The sequence below is a fragment of the Nelusetta ayraudi genome, unplaced genomic scaffold (genome assembly GCF_046127955.1).
Source record: "Nelusetta ayraudi isolate G7.1 ecotype Tasmania unplaced genomic scaffold, CSIRO-AGI_Nayr_v1 ptg000060l, whole genome shotgun sequence".
Taxonomy (NCBI): Eukaryota; Metazoa; Chordata; class Actinopteri; order Tetraodontiformes; family Monacanthidae; genus Nelusetta; species Nelusetta ayraudi.
Genome location: NW_027466110.1, coordinates 1152087 through 1170097, shown reverse-complemented (window position 1 = coordinate 1170097; position 18011 = coordinate 1152087). Strand labels below are relative to the sequence as shown.

Here is an 18011-nt window from a genome sequence, read left to right as displayed (position 1 = left end):
CGGCACGACCCACATTGTCAGGGGCCCTGGAGATAAACAAGCGCTCATTGTTGGATGTGAAACTCACCTCTCCAACACCTCGAGCCTGCAAGATCTTTGGCTGTTTCTCAGTGCAAACAGGCCAGCAGCTGCTTCTTTGATTCATCTTTTTTGGCCAACACAATTACATTTTCTTCATGTCTTGCTTTCATCTTTTTTTTCACGCTTTGCCGACACCAGATGTGAAATCTCACTGCTGCACGGCAACATCAATTTTGTTTCCTATTTTCTTGACATTTACCTCAGATTCACCCTCGTGCCGGCTAATATTCCAGCATGAAATATGTGGAATCGGGCGATATTTCAAGTTAAGTTGCGCAATGGCCGGATGCACCAGAGTTACGGTGTTGACGATAAGAGTTGGAGCCACCGAGGAGTCAGTCGGCAGTCTGGATGAGTTATCCTCACATCACCGGTGTTACGTGGAAAAGAAATCAAGACGAGCAGTGAAACCTGAACTGTTTGGTCGAGAGTTGTGTGTTATGAGCCAATAAGCAAATATGATGTTGTGCAATTCCATTTACTTTACATTTTCTATAAATATGTCAATTCAGGTTCGCTAAATTAGTATTTTCCCAGTTTATTTGACATCTGATTGCAATGATTTGTCAAACAGACAGCGAAATTGATGCCAAACATCAGTGCGCAGGGCAGCACATGCACTATAAGTCGTCCAACTGGTGCGTAACGATGCGCGAGGACGTGCGAGAGAGAGAGGGGGGGAAAGCGTCACCAGAAGACCCGGCGTAACCTTCCACGCGCACTCCAGTGTTTTCGTTCTTTATTATAGAAATATGGCATAAATAAACACCCCGCCGGCCCACAGCCCCCTAGTCCATGTTTAGAGAGCGAACCCCTCCGTGCGCACACACCCCTCCCACCCGCGATCCAATCCGCGCGCGCGCGAGCCGCCGTCGAGGGTCAGGGGGGAAAATAGCCTCATATATATACGCCCCAGCGGTGATCTCTTGCTCCGAGTCCCCTCCGCTCTGTGCTTCACACCTCGCGTCGTCACGAGCACCCACAGCAGCTGAAATGGCACCCAAGAAGGACCCTAAGGCTCCCGTCAAGAAGGCCGAGCCCGCGCCCGCACCCGCGCCTGCTCCCGCACCCGAGCCAGCGCCAGCACCCGCCGCCCCCGCCGTCGACCTGTCCGCCGTGAAGGTACGTGCGCGGGGATGGAGATGCGAGCTAGCGCGTATAGAGCCGTGATCGGAAAGTCTTTGGCGTGCGTGGAAAATGCAGACTAACTCTGTTCAATGAGATTGCCACAACTGCTTTCTATCGTAGTTATATTTTTCGCATTTAAAATGGAATGAACGAGTCACGGCAGGATCACTTTGGTCGGGTTAATGTTTTTGTTTGCTGTTCTTGGATTTAGACTGCTTTCAATTTGCACATACAACAAACAGCAGGATATATAGTATTGGGCAGGTATCACATAATGGAAGATGCATAGATCCTAATGAGCCAGAGTGGTTCAGACTCCTACTGATTGACTGGCAGAACCATGGATAGCGCACTCTCTCAGACCACGCCCCCTGGCTCTTTGGATTGGTCTGGGAGTGTGGCCACTGATGTGTGATGGGGATGCAGGGTGGCACCAAATGTGGACATGTTAATGGAGCTAAAGATGGACCTGTGCATATCGTGTGCCATCGCATGAGGCTAATTTTGGCAAAGGCACAATTTTAATCCCCATTTAAAACCTGATTAATTAGTCTAGATTATAGGCAGACGCGGCGGGTTATTGTGGCTTTTCCAAACAGTGGTGCACTTATTATTGAAGAGTGAGTGACTAAGTGTTGCACCTGTGTGTCCTTTTATTAACATGGCTGCTTTGTGTCGGCTTCTAGATCGAGTTCAACGCAGACCAGATTGAGGGTAAGTATTCTTTATTTTGCCAGTGCAGCCATGTGACACTACTTTCTCTCAAACTCAAAGGTCCCGAGATCATACAAAAGATGACAGGTGTATTATAATTGTTTATGCAGAAAATATAGTAGTTGCAGGGTAATTTTAAGTTAAGCTGTCAGACACAAACTGTCTTTGACTTTCTCTTCAACAAGCGAAATCCATTTTCATCCAAATTTTTTCCACCAAACATCACAATATTGGACCAGAACTGCCTCTCAGACAGGTTCTGAAATGCACACTGAGCAGAGAGAGAAAATATATCTTGAGCAATTATAGCCGGGATAGTTTCAATAATTAGTGTGAAGGAAAGTCCAAAATCTTGCATAAAAAACTTTAAAATGTCACGACCTGCTGGCTGGCCAGTCATGAAAAGCTCTTAAGAATAATTAGTGTCATGCACAAAATGTCATGTACTTGGCTTCAAAAAGAAAAAAAGAAAAATTGGGAACAGCTCCGAAGAGGAACATTACCTGACTTCTGACAACAGTCACTTCTTTTTTTTGCCTTGTGATACATGACAGCTGCTAAACAGCTCAGAGACTGTCAGTACATTGTGTCTGAAGCAACAAAACGTAACGCTTGAAATCCAGGATGAAAATTCACAGGCCAACTTTAGCTGGTGACAATCTTAAAAGAAAACATGCAGATTGCATCATATACCAACTATACATGAAGGCGTCACCCTGGGCTTTAGTTGATTAGCACTAATCGCCAATTAATCCAAGCCAATCTCTGTGTCCTGATGCGAACTTGTTGTGCTTGCTTTACGTCAGCGAGGCCATAGCAGCTAAAAAAAACAAAAAAAAAACATATTTGTTAGTTTTTTGTTTTAATTATTGTTGTTTGAAGAGGCCAGAAGTCGTTTTAAAATGGGGAGGGGGTAAATGTTTAATCCCTTCAGGTAACTGGGTTAACTAGTTGCCTGCTGGTTACACTGCAGTCAGCATTCCCTACTTTCGCTCCCGCTCGTCCACAAAGGGCCCTTGCCTTTTAAAGGAGGGAGCTCATATTCTCAGCTATGTTTGTCAATTCCAAGGTGGTCTTTTAAAAGAGTGCACAGCCCCGCTGAGAGAGAGGGCGGAAAGAGCGAAAGAGGGAGAGAGGGAGAGAGCGGAGGGGGGGAGGACGAGCGAGGGCGAGAGAGAAAGGGGAGACAGCTGAGATAGAAATAGTTCCAGGGCTGATAGGCGGACAGGAGTGAGTCCATTCAGCCCAAAAATACCACAACCTATAGAGACGTCTTGCCCTTGTTACATGCAACCCCCCCTTTTCCTCCCGTCACTCGGCAGACTGTCTCCACCTGCTGGCAGCCAGCAGCAAAAGCACCAGCCGCGCTCCACAAACTGCTGAGTGTAGAGCAGCTGATATACTGAGATGTGCAAAGTCCATGAAATAAATACATAGTGAGATTTAAGAGTATTAGCTGAGCTGACGGGAATCGGATGAATTGAGTTTGATGGTGCTCACCTTCACTCCACAGACTACAGGGAGGCCTTCGGTCTGTTCGACAGGGTGGGCGACAACAAGGTGGCCTACAACCAGATCGCCGACATCATGCGCGCTCTGGGACAGAACCCCACCAACAAGGAGGTGACCAAACTGCTGGGCAACCCCTCTGCCGAAGGTAGGAAACACAGGAAGCTCCTGCCACATTCAATCAAATGCAAGCAAGGATTGAGGAACACTTAGACTCATCTAAGATGAGATGAGAAGTCCTCGACTCAATTATTACATAAATTATAACAATCCATTGATGGTGGGAAGATGTTTCGAATATATAAGTAAAGTATAGAATAAAATATATGTTTTTTTAGTAAAATTACCTGGTTTCCACTGGAACACAATGGAATTGTCTGACTGTTGACAGATGGATGTAATTTTTATGCCATCAGGACAGCGCAGCTGCAAACAGTTCAAATTAGTCTTGCATTGCAAGCCATTGCAAGTTCTATGTCTGGTAAAAAATAAAAATAAATAAAATAAAATAAAAATGATATGCAATGATACAGATTTTCATACCGTTGAAACCAAAACCAAAATAAAAGCAAAGACGGCCAATAATTACCAACCAGACCTGATCCATGGTTGTGCAAAAACCAGATTATTGTCCAGTTTGAAGTTTTCTCTCAGTCTTGCTCCACCACGAAGTCAGTGCACTGTTTTTCTGTGAGACTTGTTCGCTCCTATACGCGGAACTGACTGATATCTCTGTCAAAAATAAATAAATAAATAAACAGACATGAACGCCAAGAGAGTGGAGTTCGAGGGCTTCCTGCCCATGTTCCAGACCATCATGAACAGCCCAAACAAGGCCGGCTTCGAGGACTACGTTGAGGGTCTGCGTGTGTTCGACAAGGAGGGCAACGGCACAGTGATGGGCGCTGAGCTGCGTATCGTCCTGTCGACACTGGGTGAGTCGGGCCAGCGTGCTCTCTCCAGGTTCACGTCTGAGTTTGTCTGTGAGGGAGGGAGGGAGGGAGCGTCATTGACACCTGTTGTCCTCCGGCTCCCCCTGCAGGAGAGAAGATGAATGAGGCTGAGATCGACGCCCTGATGGCCGGACAGGAGGATGAGAACGGCTGTGTCAACTATGAGGGTGAGCCATCAATTAGACTTAGAATGTGCGTTGCAATAAAGTGACGTGTCTGAGAGTCATCGTTACATATAGGGATCATAGTGACATTATTACATGTAGGATAGTATGTATGTTATAGTGCTGACACATGTTGGGTCTGAGTAAATTTAAAGGAACATTACACTCCAAAGTGACGGAGAAAGACTGACATTTTCAGTCAAAATCAACAAAATTCAGCCATTTTTGTCAGAAACTGGCACGCAGTGATTGGTGCGCTCCTGTTGGAATGTTCTGGAAGTTCTGCTAATTCATTCATTTGGTTGTGGGCAGCCTGCAGCTAACGCGTCAGCTGTAGTTTAGTCAAAGTTGTGCATTTTGAAAATATATTTGAGCCATGAATTTTGAGGTCAACTGTAGTTTAAAAAAATGAATGAATGACTGAACCTTTAGTGCATCACAAGGAGAGAAACTGCTAGATTTTGGATAACTTCCTGCCTTTTTTATCATTATTATTATTATTCGGACAAAAATCAGTATGTCTCAACATAACCTTTATCTCTTTGACTTCTTGCTGTATCATGTGTTCTGACTTGCTCTTCTTCATCACCCACTCACCCTCCTCATCGTCTCTCCCGTTGCAGCTTTCGTCAAGCACATCATGTCTGTGTAAGGACCCCCATCCCAAACCCCCCTCCCGTCCCGCCACTACGCTGGCGAGCATTGTGTATGTGGAGACCCCATGGTGTCGCGACATCCTCCCAACTGTTTCCAGCACCAACAGAGGAAGCAGGCGGGAGGAGAAGAAGAAGAAAAAAAATGAAGGACTATGAGATGTCATTTCCTTGAAGCCTTCTTTTGTTTTGTGTTACACTTTTTGTAACCGACTGGTGCTTCTGTTCCCCACCTCCCCTCCTCCTCCTCCTCCTCCTTCTCCTCCCAGCACTTCTGGAAGACGTCCTGATTTCCAAAAAAAAAAAAAAGATTCTTTCTTCCATCCAAAGCCCCTTCAGTTTCACTCCCCCCCCCCAACATTTTTTTCCCATCATCACTGGATTTGACAGTGGAAGAGTGACGGAGGGAAACGCTGAACGGCGACGGACATCCCCTCTCGTCCCCAAATCCGCCTGCCGTTCTTCCTCTCTGCGAAGTGACTGCTTTTGACCGGGACTGCCTTTCAAAAATGAATCCCCTTCATCCCTAGGTCTTAACTTATTGTAACCTCTTCCATTTCACAATAAACTTCACACAAACTCTCATGTTTATTTCAACATTTTCTGACTGTGCCCAGTGGTCACCTGCATATTTCTCCTGCAGATGAATGTGTTGCAGGAAAATCACAACATAAAAACTTAAGTTTGAAAGCTATTTGATAACTCATTTGGACATATTTTAGGCAAGAAGTGCATTTGGGTCACTTTTGATTTTTTTTTTGTGTGTGTGTGTGTGTGTGTGTGAAATCTGGCGTTGAGAGGACAGACCAGACTTAGCTTAGCTAATGCAATTTAATTTAAACAATTTAAATTCTACAGTGAGCAGCAGTAAATTTTCAACACCTACTGTATTTTAAACTTGAAAGAAATCCGCCTGCTGAACTTGTGTTTTATAAATCAGAAGAAAAACTCACTCCATTATCATTTTACTTCAATTTTTAATGTCATTATTAATTATTGTAATTGGCGTCATATCAACAAGAGAAAAACTGCGTACATCTACTTGACCTATACATTTACAGTTGCTGCGGGGTTGAGCGGGAGGAAAGGGGAGAGGGGGGGGGGGGGGGGGGGGTCGGGGTCACACGGAGATGGTGGGGTTTGCAGATTAAACACAGAAGCAAACAAACATTTGCAGGTGAGGGCAGTAAATTCGGCAGGATATACCACAAACAGTGCCTGGTAAAGGAAAACGAAAAATAAAACTAGATCATCATCATCATCATCATCATCATCATCATCATCATCATCATCATCATTTTTCTTCAGGGGAACTTCAAAATATTCCCCTCCACATTCTTCTTCTTGTTCTTCTTCTTTCACATATTGCAAGTAAAACATCCAGATACGGTAGCGTACGTCGCGAAAAACAGCATGGGATCTGCACCAAACACACACGCGCGCGCACGTACAGTACACGCGCATACGCACGCACACACACAAACACACACAGACTGGAGAGGAGCTGCGTCGTTTGCCAGATCTCAGCCAGGGCGGCCTGAGCCGCCGGACACAGACTGCCCACGGCGGCCGGAGAGCCGATCATGCGCAGCTGCAGCGCGAGCTCCGGATGTGTGTGACGCAGAGATTCATTCCCTAGCAACACCGATTCTGCTGTCCGACACTGTCACCAAGCAAAACACTGTAAACAACTAATATACTACAAAACATGAGCTGCTTCAATCTTTATCCAATAATTGAGGAAATAACTTAGTAAAATCTTTCATTATTTTTTTTTTTTTAAGATTACAAAATAGCCTCTTTTCTTATGAGAATCAGTACATGCTTGTCATAAGGTGACCTACGTCTCATGGTGATGCAACTTTACAGGTATATTTTTATAGCCGTGTCGTCCCTTTTATTCTTAAAATGGTCTAGATGGCAGAGGGCTTGTATTTATACACGATTCTATATATATATTTCTTGAAGATATTATAAGTTGGATGACGAGAATGACTTGCAGTAAAGATGCTCGGTCTATCTGGGAGGGCGCAGGGGGAAAGGGGAGGGGTTTGGCGTCCATGCACGTTTACTGAGCAAGAACAAGACGTGCTGCTTGGTGGGTTTGGCCACGTTACTTCCTCATTTTCAGTTGAATATTCAACGGAAAAAACAACGACAAAAAAAAAAGGCTTGAGACACAGATCCCCTGACCAGGCGTTAGCCGGCCCCCGCCCCCCGTTTTGTACAAACCACATAATCTAGCACCAGAGCACTGACGGAACTATTCTATGCAATGTCATTCAGAAAGAAGAGAGGCCAACAAAACAAATGAAAAGTAGCACAGATCTGGATTTAAAATAGATGTGAGACAGAGATCGCACAGCAGCTTCTAACTCCAGTTTCTACTCTATGAGTCGAGCGATGGACGTCGGGGGTTGTTCAGGCGCCTCCGAAAAAAGTTTTTTTTGGGGGGGTGGAGGGCGAGGGGTGTTGGGGCCCGGGGCCCACGGAGGAAATCCGGAGGTCAACAGTTCACAAACCCTGCTGGGCCAGAGCGGCGGTGACGTCCTCGGCCAGGGTCGATAGCTGAGGCGAATCCACAACGTTGAGGCTCCCGGAGGACGACAGGTGGCTGTCCCGCTGGCGCTGAGGGGACAGCGAGCCGGACAGGCCCGGGGACTGGACGACGATCTCGGCCCCGTGGTCCACCCGGGCCATGGCCTGGTCGCGGAACATCAGCTTTTGGCTCTCGATCTAACAGGGGCGGAGTGACGGCGTGGGGGGGTTGAGAAAGGGGGGGAGCACGCCGTGAGATGTCTGTGGACTGTTGACTTCTTCAGAAAGGCTCACTGAAGACACGATGGACAGAGGTGCACTCAACATATGGTTAGAGAAGCATAAAGGAACATAACAAGGTTTTGAAAGATTGGTAGCTGTAAAAAAAAAATAATAAAAATCTGTAGATGTAGATATTTCTCCCTCTTCACTTCTGGAAAAGCTGAGCCTGTTTTACTGTGACACAACTTCACATTTACTCTAGATTTCAATGATAAATAAAGACACTCTTATGTTTGTTTGTTTTAATGTAACCTGTTAATTGTTTCGGTCTCTGTCTGAATTTGGAGCAATTTTTCAAAATCTTGTTTTCCTTTTAAACACAAATCCCAGTGAACCTGAGAGCCGACACCCACCATGACGCTGCCTCCACCGGCCAGGTGATGAGCATTATCCAGGGAACCCACCTTGGCTTGGGCTTTCTCTTTAAAGTCCAACTTCACCGTCTCTATACGCACGTGACCGCCCCCTGATGGAAGTACACGGCACATTCAGCCAATACATCAGTAAAACAGTAAATTATTCACGAGTGGGACAAGAGGGCGCCACTAGATGGCGCTGCAGGACTTGATCGGAGATGACACGTTTTCAACTACGGCAGCTGGCCAATCCTCCAAAATTCAAAAACCGAACCTCAACGACTCCCTTCTTCCTTCCTGATGATGAACATTTGAGTCATTTGAAAACTCCTGCACCCTTTTCATTTTTTTCTGCCTGCCTTTTTGCACCTTCACGATTTTGGCAGGACACAATGTGCTACTCCTGGAGAGCACCACCAGGGCCTCTAATGCCTGTATGTGCTAAGCAGTCACATCGCTCTGTGAAACACAAGAACACTTTGCCAACGAAGGAGACTGAGAGCCACTGGACGGAAGAAAAAAAGAAAGTTGAACCCACGGTTCGAGTACAGTGGCTTCTTCGAACAATGAATGCAAATTGGATGCGGAACCCTCTCCAGGTGTGATCCAGTCACAAAAACAAAAACAAAGAACAGGGTCACCGGGAATCACAACACCTCCTCCGTGCAGCTGTGGATGGATCCATGTGGCCGTCAGTCCAAATCAGAACTTTATTTATGGACCACTTCTGTGTTTTCTTTTTATATATTGGCATGCTTTATTGAAAGGAAGGAGAGAAGCTGTGACACATTTCACAGCTTGCTTGTACAATTAATGTTTCAAGCGAATGTTAAAAATGTACTCAGGAGGAAATCGACCTTCTGGTAATTAAATTTGTGTTGCTGTTCTTGTCCGTGGTGATGCATATACGCGCTGACAGCCTTAATGAATGAATTATTCCAGATCCGGTGGGGAAAAAAAATCTCTATTTGTTCTGGTTCAAGGACATCTCAACAATGGACTCGAAGGACACTGACTGATGAGTGAAAAAACCGTGGACGCGCTTTTTATTCATCATCGCATTACTGCTTGTCCCTCCACACCAGTGCGAGCTGAGTGTTACCTGGCCGGTGGTGGATGTTGTCTAGAGAGCCGCACTTGGAGGTCACGTGGCTCAGGTCGATCTTCTTGTTCTGAATCTGAACCTGCAAGTCACAGAAAAAACAAAGTCAGGTCCAGTCAGGCAAGCCGACACAAGGTGAAGTCACAGTGCTACGACTGGCGACCACTGAGGAACCGAGGATGCAGTTTTACACTTTATCACACAGGGAAAATCAGGTGAATGAAATTAAAAACTAAATCAAAAGACTTATTTGTTCCCCAGTGTGGAGAGCTGCTACAGTCCATGAGAAAAACACAGGAGGGAAGGCTCCATCTGGGCAAAAAAACAGAGCTTTGGGTGGATTTACGGAACCTGTGGAAGGTGCAACACAACTCAGGACGAGGAAGTTTGGTGGAAAAAGGGATCACGGTGGAGAGAGAGACAAGGATGTGCACTTATGTGACACTTGCGGGAGATCAGAAAGAGGAGAATCACAGAGAGATACGGATGAGAGGAGCCGACAGAGTGGACCATTAGCTTCAGACACAACACAATGAGCGAGAGGAGATGAACCGCGTCCTCGCACGGATCTCTGGGACAAGGACGCGGTCAGCTCTCCCTCCTCCTGCAGAACCACCGGCTTACGCAGCGCGTCTTGGATTATGAGTACTGCCGGTCGTTTGGTGTCAGGTTCGAGGACGGGGATGAGACGTGGTTTGTGTCGGCGAAACGTCAGGCTGCAAGTGGCTCGTCTCTCCGCCAATCAGGCCTTAGGGAAGCCTTGCAGAGCAGTTTCAGTGTTCCGATTGGATCTGAAGTCATTTCTGGAGCGGAGTCGGTTTAAGCCGCACCTCCTGTTTCTGTCGGGTTTAACTGAGCAGCAACTGGGAAAGCTGCATCGAGCGGTGACAAATTGGAAAACTTTAGATGAGGTTGATCTCACTGACCACATCTGCTGGCACAAAATAAAAAAATCTAAATCAAACTAACTTCCAATGCTTTGTACGTATTTAGCAAAATAGCTGTCTTTAGGTTTCCTAGTTGTTTCTATAGAACAGCAGCGACTGTGATCAGACTACTACTAATACACTAATCCACCAAAGAATATTACTGCTGTCGAACTGTGAACAAAGCCATTTATATTTTTTGCATAATTGCATGAATTAACGGGACTCGCAGGAAGTGACTGGAATTTGACGTCTCTTGCTGCCTGACACATTATGGTGTGTCAAAAAAAAAAGAAGCCAAACAGCGAGAGGTTTCCACACAGTTTGAAGTTTGCTGCACCGAAGAAATTATTCACTGCAATCGCAAGTTTATCACTTTTGGAATCCTTTTTTTTTTTTTCAACATCTTGGCAGAAAAATGAGACGGATCTGGAGGGTTTTGTTTTTTTAAATGGAAACTTAAACTTTTTTTTTTGAAGGGGGAGTTGAGGTAAAAGTTTTAGCTTTCCCGAGTTGCATAGCTGAGCTTTGATAATTAGCATTTCTTAAATCATGGACTGCGGCGGGAGCACGCACTCTAGCAGAAACTAATTAAACGCGACTGAGGTGCTTCATTCGCCTTGCTGCTTTTGAACACTGTCCGCTGCCTTCGCTGCTCGGTGACGACTTTGAATATAACTAAACACATACAGATAAAGTAATTTGTATTTATGCATGACGGCACTATTAAAAAAAGATTGCATATCGTACATATCAGATTGTGATATAGTGAAACCGCTGCACTGTTGTATCGCCAGTGCCAGTCTTATCACCTGGACAGAGAGAATGTACTGCAAGGGAAAATAATGACAAACAATCAATCAATACTGCTGAATTGGAGAGGAGACATTCAGCCTTTTATCCACCTCGCAGGACACAAACCAGCGTGTCGTGGTGATGCTTGAAGCCGGAGAGCTCGAGGTGACAGAGGAAAGACAATCGGCATCCACACCACAGAGGAAGCAACACCGACACACAAAACACTGAGACGATGGACTTGCGGCACAAGACTCACGTTTCCACCTCCTGACGAGTAGCCCCGCCTGTCCAAGGAGCCACACCTAGACTGAACATGGCTATAGTCCAGTTTAACACTGGGGATGAGAACCTGCAGGGGGGTGGAGGTGAGCAGTGAGGCGGGGAAAGAGCTTTAATTATCCTCGTGAGCTGCTTTTGGCTTGAACGCCCCATACCGATCATTCGACCAGATGGGTTGCTTGTTGTTTTGTGGGGCTTTTGTTTTGTCCGGGGATGGTTAAAAGACTTCGGAAATGATGACGCAGTGGTCATGCTGAGGTTCGCAAGACTTCATATTTTGAAGTGTGTAAAGAGAATTTACACTGAGAGGAGCATAAACATGCAGTGCCATTTTGCACACCAGTAGGGTTAAAAAAAAGAAGAATTGCGTTGGATTGTAGTCCAAGCTCTGTTTTCAGCCTTAAAGCAGCTTGTTTGCATGTATTGAACTGGTGCCTATGCTGTCTTTTACAGTCAACTTCAATTCAGCTTCTAAAAGACAGCGGAAGATGAAGGAGCTATTGTGTAAGTAATACACATTTATTTTGTTTCCTTTTTTTAAAAAAAAACAAACAAACAAAGTTATTTGTTTTATTAATGCAGAATGTACCTTTAAACTTTTTTAGGGGAGTCAGCAGGAAGTACAACTACAGTCATTTTCAACATAGGGGAGCCAGGTAAGGGACGTCAGCTCACTCAGTGGAACCGCACTCTCATTATTAATTTCATTGTGCAAGTGCAAGTGCAATCAATGGATCTCTTTCATGGCCCCGCCCAGATTAAACCAAGTCTGTATCATCTAAGACTTCAGGGGTCCACGATGGAAAAAGGGACTTTTAATAAAAAACGGACTTTGTTGCCAGAAAAGGCAGAATGCAATTTTTTTTAAAAAAAGTCCCCAATGACGTGGTGGAGGTTGTTTTGCACAGACTTTAGTTTCACAATAATTCCACTTATTTATCTGCAATTGACCTTCGTTATGAAGGTCAATTGCTGACAATTAGCTGCAAGAAGAGAGAGAGGAGGCGTGACAAGCAGACACAGCAGAGAAACAACAAAACAGCTTTACCCGGCAGCACACTGAAAGCAATGGGACACGCCGGATAGAAAGAGACAGACATCACTACTGAACTCCTGCAGGGGGAGGGAGAACAAAGAGGAGAGGAGGGACGGCGAGGAGGCAGCGGAGACCGAGCCGAGTCTCTCATCTCCGCGCGGCTTCGCCAACAGCAGGGAGACTCGGTTCGAAGTGAGGGAATTCTTCAGAGGGGGAAACACGAAACTGTTGCCGAGCTGAGGCCTCATCTCTCACTCAAGCACTTTTACTGCCAGCAAAATTGAACGAGTTCCGCACATCAAGGCGAAAGTTCTATTAAGCTGTTAATATCGCGCCGGTCTGAGTCGCTAACAGCCATTTGTGAATTACACAGTGACACAGAAAAGTACAGTCATGCTCTAACTGGTTCATTTTCCAAAGATTTTCAATATAATGTGTCGGGTATTGTATTTGATTTAGCGCTGACCTTTGATTATTTGTTACTGATCAACTTCTGATGATTAAGTCATTTCAACCTACTTGCTCACTATGAGACACTAGGGATGAACATGAGACACTGAGCCATGTGCTGATTTCACCTAAAAGTCATGTATTAGGTCATGACTCAGGACTTTCATCAATTCACTGCTGGACAACATCGTCGTATCATTAATTCACTGGAAGAGTAATTTGTTGATTTGTCGAGGTATGAAGTATAAAGCCAAGTCAAGACAGAATAAAACAAGTTGGTCCTTATTAAACGACCGACTGGAGACTGTACAGGTGCCGACTGTGTGACCTGAGGGCCACCCGTCTGCCACATAGTCGGTTATTCTCAGTTTTTAACGCGCTCCTCAGCCAGACGGTGTCTCAAATCTGACTGCTGTGTCACTACCTTTGAGACTAACACACACACACAATCGCTTCTACAAATTCAACTTGGGGTAGAGTCTCTGTCGTACGTGGTCAGGTAGGGAGTCGGACTAACCCGGGAACTAGACTAGACCACTGCTCTAAGACTAATCCACCCAGGCTGTACATACATCTCCCCGTTGGCGAGGCCGCTTGAGATTATCCTTGCAGCTGAGTTTTGAGAGAACATGGCCGAAGTCCAGCTTCTTGTTTACGATACGGGCCTATAAAGAAACGCAGAGACGCGGGAAGCTTTACAGAGGCGGAGAGGTGTTGGTCTTCACACTAAGGGAAGGGATTTCCATGAGAGGGAAAAATATTTTCACATGAAATAATCTCTAAACATGAAGCAATGTAAGGAATTTGTAAACTCCACAAGCTTTACCAGCTTCAAAATTACATTTACAGCCTAATAAGGCAAATAAAGAACATTTGCCTCTGATGTAAAGTCAGTGACCTTGAAGGAATTCATCCACTTGACTTCCTTTATTACGTGGTAGCTACTAGTGTTGGCTCTGTTGACTGTTGTTCTGTGAGCTGAATAGATTGAAATTCTAAAACTCTATTATGTTTGGATGACAGAATAGATTAACTTAATGAATAAAATCATAAAGCTAGAGTAGTTGCAGTGTAAAAATTCAGTTTATTCATGAATTCCTCGTGAATTCAGTTTAAATTGACTGATTGAACGCTGCGAATATTTAGACTAAATACATGTAAAACAGTGCTGAGGGGTACCAGCAGATCCTGGGTCCAGGTCACACTGTGCCCCGCTGACAGACACAGAGTGACGGAGATGAGACGCAGCACCGACTTCCAGATCCAAGCGGCCCTGTGTTTGGCCTCTGACGGCATGTTGGCCTCCTTGCGCTTCTGCGAGGTAAACTGTCATTCGACAGGTCAGTGGCAGGAGGGCGGCGGGCCGGGGAAGGATTTCTACAGTTTCGAGTAGCGCGGCACCACAGCGCTACATGGAAAAGGTCTACGGGAGCGGGAGGGCTGAGTGCACGGCGCCAGCTGCCACTTTCTCTTTCGAAAGGCCGCGTTCATTTCCTTCGCATCAGACGGTCGTCGAGGGCCAAAGACTTCACCGGCGATTTCTTTTAACTTCACACTGGGCCGCTCGCTTCGGAAAGACAAGAGCGAAAGAACTGGGCCGACCGCCCTGACCAGACATTCACCCCGCTGTTCAGACAAAAGCTGCCAGTGCAGTTTTGCGTCCGTTAGGGGACACCTAGTGTCAGGCGGGGGTGACGCACGAATCAGCAAAGCAGCGCTGTCGGGGGTTTGGGTGGAGGAGGCGGGGCGGCAAGAAGTAATAGTAAAAACTGGAGATTTTGGTGCCAAGTGGCCCAGCGAGGGGCCATAATTAATCGCAGGAAAAGAAAAACGGCGGCCTGATGAAATGGATTCAGGATGACAAACAGCACGCGGCACATCGTGGTTTGTGCAGAGCTGCGCTCAGACGCCAGCCTCTGCATGCCGAGCTAAGTCATCATTGTTCCCCGCATGCATGTTCAGCGGCACATGCACATCATGCGCCGAAATGCACAATGCAAAGAGATTGGCTCTGTTCTCCCTGCTGAGGACAGGCAGGCGTTCGGAGCGAGATGTCTGTGTGTTTCTTTTGTGCCACTGCGACATGTCAGCCTCAGACTCCTAATCAGACCATCAGTTGGAAGCTTGTAGGAGGCGATGTGTATGGACGACGACCACGCCAGAAACACAATCATTGGCAGACTGCGCATCGCATAGGGTGGAGAACACCGAGCTATAAGTTGTGAGACTGTGCAGAAAATTTGATTTGGCAAAGGGGCGAAGGGACTTGCACCCGCACGGAGGAAACACAGCACTAGAAAAGCAGTTTTTGTTAAGATGAAATAATGTCACAACCAGCCTTCACACTCTCTTCCTTACAGCAACTCAATAGTATAAGAGCTGCCTTTACGATACAGCGCCGCTATAGAAGCCACCCGAGTTTTATAACATCATTATAATTGAAAGGCATTTTTTTGGCATTGTAAGGTAAAAAAAAAAGAAGTGCAAAACGTGCACTTGATTACGATAGATGGGACATTTTCTTTCTTTCCTTTATTCCCCCCCTCGCCACACACCATTCTCCCCTGTAATCATTTCGCACAGCGGTGAGTCAGCAGCGTTACTGAAGGGCTGACAATGGGAAGGGCGAGCTAAGCCGGCGCGAAAAGGGGGAACGTATGAGAGAGGAGGGAGCTAGGGATTATGGGAAATTACCATACTGAGTCAGGAAGGTAAAAAAAAGAAAAGAAAAAAAGGTAACACAAGAAGAAGTTGGAGCCTGAACGTTTCTGCAGTATTATGAACTTTAGCAGTGGGCCGGCCCAGGGACAGTCTTGTGACTTGACAGGTCTGGACCTCATTGGCCTGATATATTCTTTGCAAAGTGGATGTAGGCAGTTTGTCTTCACCTCATCAATACTCAAAAAGGACCAAAGTGAAACACCACCGTACTCAAAACCCAGAATAGATGGAAATGCAGAAATGCGGACGGAGCAAAGGGGGAAAGGCGGTCACCTGTCCTCCCCCGGGCTGGTACTTGATGTTCTCCGTGGAGCCGATCTTGGACTTGATGTTCTTGAAGTCGGGCAGCGGCTGGTTGATGATGCGCAGCTGCTTGGGCGTGGTGGCGGGCGACTTGGGAGGGGTGCGCACCACCGCCACCTTCCGCTCGTGGGAGATCAGGCTGAGGGATCGCGGGGTGCCGGTCCTGGAGGACGACGAGTAGCTGGGAGGGGTGCCAGGGGTGATGGCTGTGGACCCCGGGGTGCGAGGGGTGGAGTGGCCGCTGCGGGCCGAGCGGGAGCGCACCGTTTCTGTGACTGAGGGAAAATAGAAATAAAAGGTGTTCAAACTGATGGGGAAGGCTGGTCTGTTTCTAATCAACTCTCATTTAGCTTCTGAATTCTTAGTTTGATGCAGAGATTTGCCAGAACGCAACATGCTGAGATGATGTTGCAGAAAAACAATCCTAAACGTCTCAAATGAGCGGAAAAATTATTTCACGGAACAGAACTAGCGCCAACTACCTGTCATGCTCGGGGCTCGCCCTGTCCGATACTCTGCCCTCATTTCAGTGTGAAATGCTGCAGAGAGGCGGGGGAAAAAAAGCATACACAGCAGTGAGTAACCAGAAGATACTCAGACAACAGAGATAAAAAACAAAACGAAAAAACATATCTAACAAAAGCATGTTGACAGAGATTTATGTGCTTGTAGATTTTATCCAGTAATGTCTAGGAATAAAATATATCTAGGAGTCGGACTCACACCGCACTAATACACACGAAAATTAATTCCAAGAAAGATGTTGAAATATCTAAAAGAAACTGTTAACAGGGCAAAATTCAGAATATCTCAAGCTGAGTTTGAGCGCCATCACTTGGCGAGGAGGATTTAAAGGCGCCGCGGCTCACATGTGGGTCTGCGAGGAGCCGTGGAGCCGGAGCTGGTGATGGAGGTGGAGCTCTCTTCCTGGTCATGGTAACCGCGGCGGCTCAGGATGGAGGCGTGGCGCGGCACCGAGGACCTCTTCTCCGGGCTCCACGATCCTCCCTCCTGTTTTGGGACGAGAAACATCGGAGGGAACCTTTGACCCCTGAATACAGAGGGCGGGTAAAGAGCTGTGAGAAACAGAAAGAATTTTTGATTTTCCTCCTGCAGCTGCAGCTGCAGCGCCGCCGTCCACCTACCTTCGCGCTGAGCCTTTGTAAAAGCGGCGAGCCCCGAGGCTCGGCCGAGGACGGCCGAGGGCTATCTAACGGAGCTCTGGGCACGGAGGTGGGGATCTTTGTTAGCGGCGAGCGGTGGGCACGGCACTGAGATGAGGTGGAGCGGGTGAGTGGCGCAGCGGCAGCGACGCACGACACACAAGGAACAACAACAACAACAAAAACAAAAACAACGGCAGCAGCAGTGCGTTAACATGCTTCGTCACGTGTGACGCATCACGTAGGTGATGAGGAATGAGAGGTTTGCATCATCGGCGTCTCCTGGGCAGCAAAAGACAGGCAGACAGTCATACATGCAAATTTCTCGTGTCTGTGGAGGAACTAAAACACGTGGAATGAACAACAAGGCTGAGACAGACAGAAAGACGCTGGTCGTGCACTCAGAAGGATCTTAGGTACGTAGCTGCAGGCAAGACAGGAGTGGAGTGCAACATGCACTCTAAGTCACACACACACACACAAACACACACACAAAAACTCTTAGTGCATGCTCTAATGACATGACATTTAAAGAGTTTTATTCCACACACACACAATAACTGTCATTAGCGGCGTGTAGGAGTAAAATGGAGTCGCATAACAGTCGCTGGAGAAATGTCACACGGTGATTCAACACCCACGGAGGGGACGAGGAAAAAAAAAAAAAAAAAAAAAAAGACCCGCTCTAAATGGATGCGTCTTTTCGGCTCATGCAACAAAAAAAAGAAAAGAAAAATCCATTAAGCAATGCAACAATGGCTCCCATTTTAGGGAGAAACTGTGACGGCTTTTTTGTTTTTTCTTAAAATGGAGACTGGACAAGGAAGCCGACACGGAGCAGGATGCTGTGATTTT

The 18011-nt window shown here is 46.5% G+C and overlaps 2 protein-coding genes across 12 annotated transcripts in view; one reads left to right on the top strand and one right to left on the bottom strand.

Annotated features, from left to right (window-relative positions):
* The first annotated feature begins 1005 nt into the window (after positions 1-1005).
* myl1 (myosin, light chain 1, alkali; skeletal, fast) lies at positions 1006-5783 on the top strand. The gene is made up of 6 exons (XM_076039886.1): positions 1006-1203; positions 1896-1923; positions 3437-3580; positions 4194-4367; positions 4475-4552; positions 5173-5783. Exons 1-6 carry the CDS (start codon positions 1075-1077, stop codon positions 5199-5201), a joined length of 582 nt encoding a protein of 193 aa, XP_075896001.1. The 5' UTR covers positions 1006-1074; the 3' UTR covers positions 5202-5783.
* A 689-nt stretch (positions 5784-6472) lies between these two features.
* Positions 6473-18011, bottom strand: part of map2 (microtubule-associated protein 2) — a 64392-nt gene continuing 52853 nt past the window's right edge. For 9 of the 11 annotated variants that reach the window (XM_076039875.1, XM_076039880.1, XM_076039884.1 and 6 more), the window contains 7 exons: positions 16863-17004; positions 16476-16532; positions 15964-16268; positions 11461-11553; positions 9481-9562; positions 8376-8488; positions 6473-7938 (listed from right to left, as the gene is read on the bottom strand). In XM_076039875.1, the coding sequence (XP_075895990.1) occupies positions 7717-7938; positions 8376-8488; positions 9481-9562; positions 11461-11553; positions 15964-16268; positions 16476-16532; positions 16863-17004 (1014 nt within the window). In that variant the 3' untranslated portion in view covers positions 6473-7716. Of the gene's footprint in view, positions 8034-8375; positions 8489-9480; positions 9563-11460; positions 11554-15963; positions 16269-16475; positions 16533-16862; positions 17005-18011 lie in introns of all 11 variants that reach the window. The other 2 variants (XM_076039883.1, XM_076039881.1) reach the window with 2 other exon arrangements.

Excerpts from the sequence above, each read along its gene's own strand:
- myl1 (XM_076039886.1), top strand. The coding sequence starts at position 1,075 with ATGGCACCCAAGAAGGACCCTAAGGCTCCCGTCAAGAAGGCCGAGCCC. Across the intron at positions 1,204-1,895 it reads TCGACCTGTCCGCCGTGAAG|ATCGAGTTCAACGCAGACCA; the intron begins GTACGTGCGCGG and ends GTCGGCTTCTAG. Across the intron at positions 3,581-4,193 it reads GGGCAACCCCTCTGCCGAAG|ACATGAACGCCAAGAGAGTG; the intron begins GTAGGAAACACA and ends ATAAATAAACAG.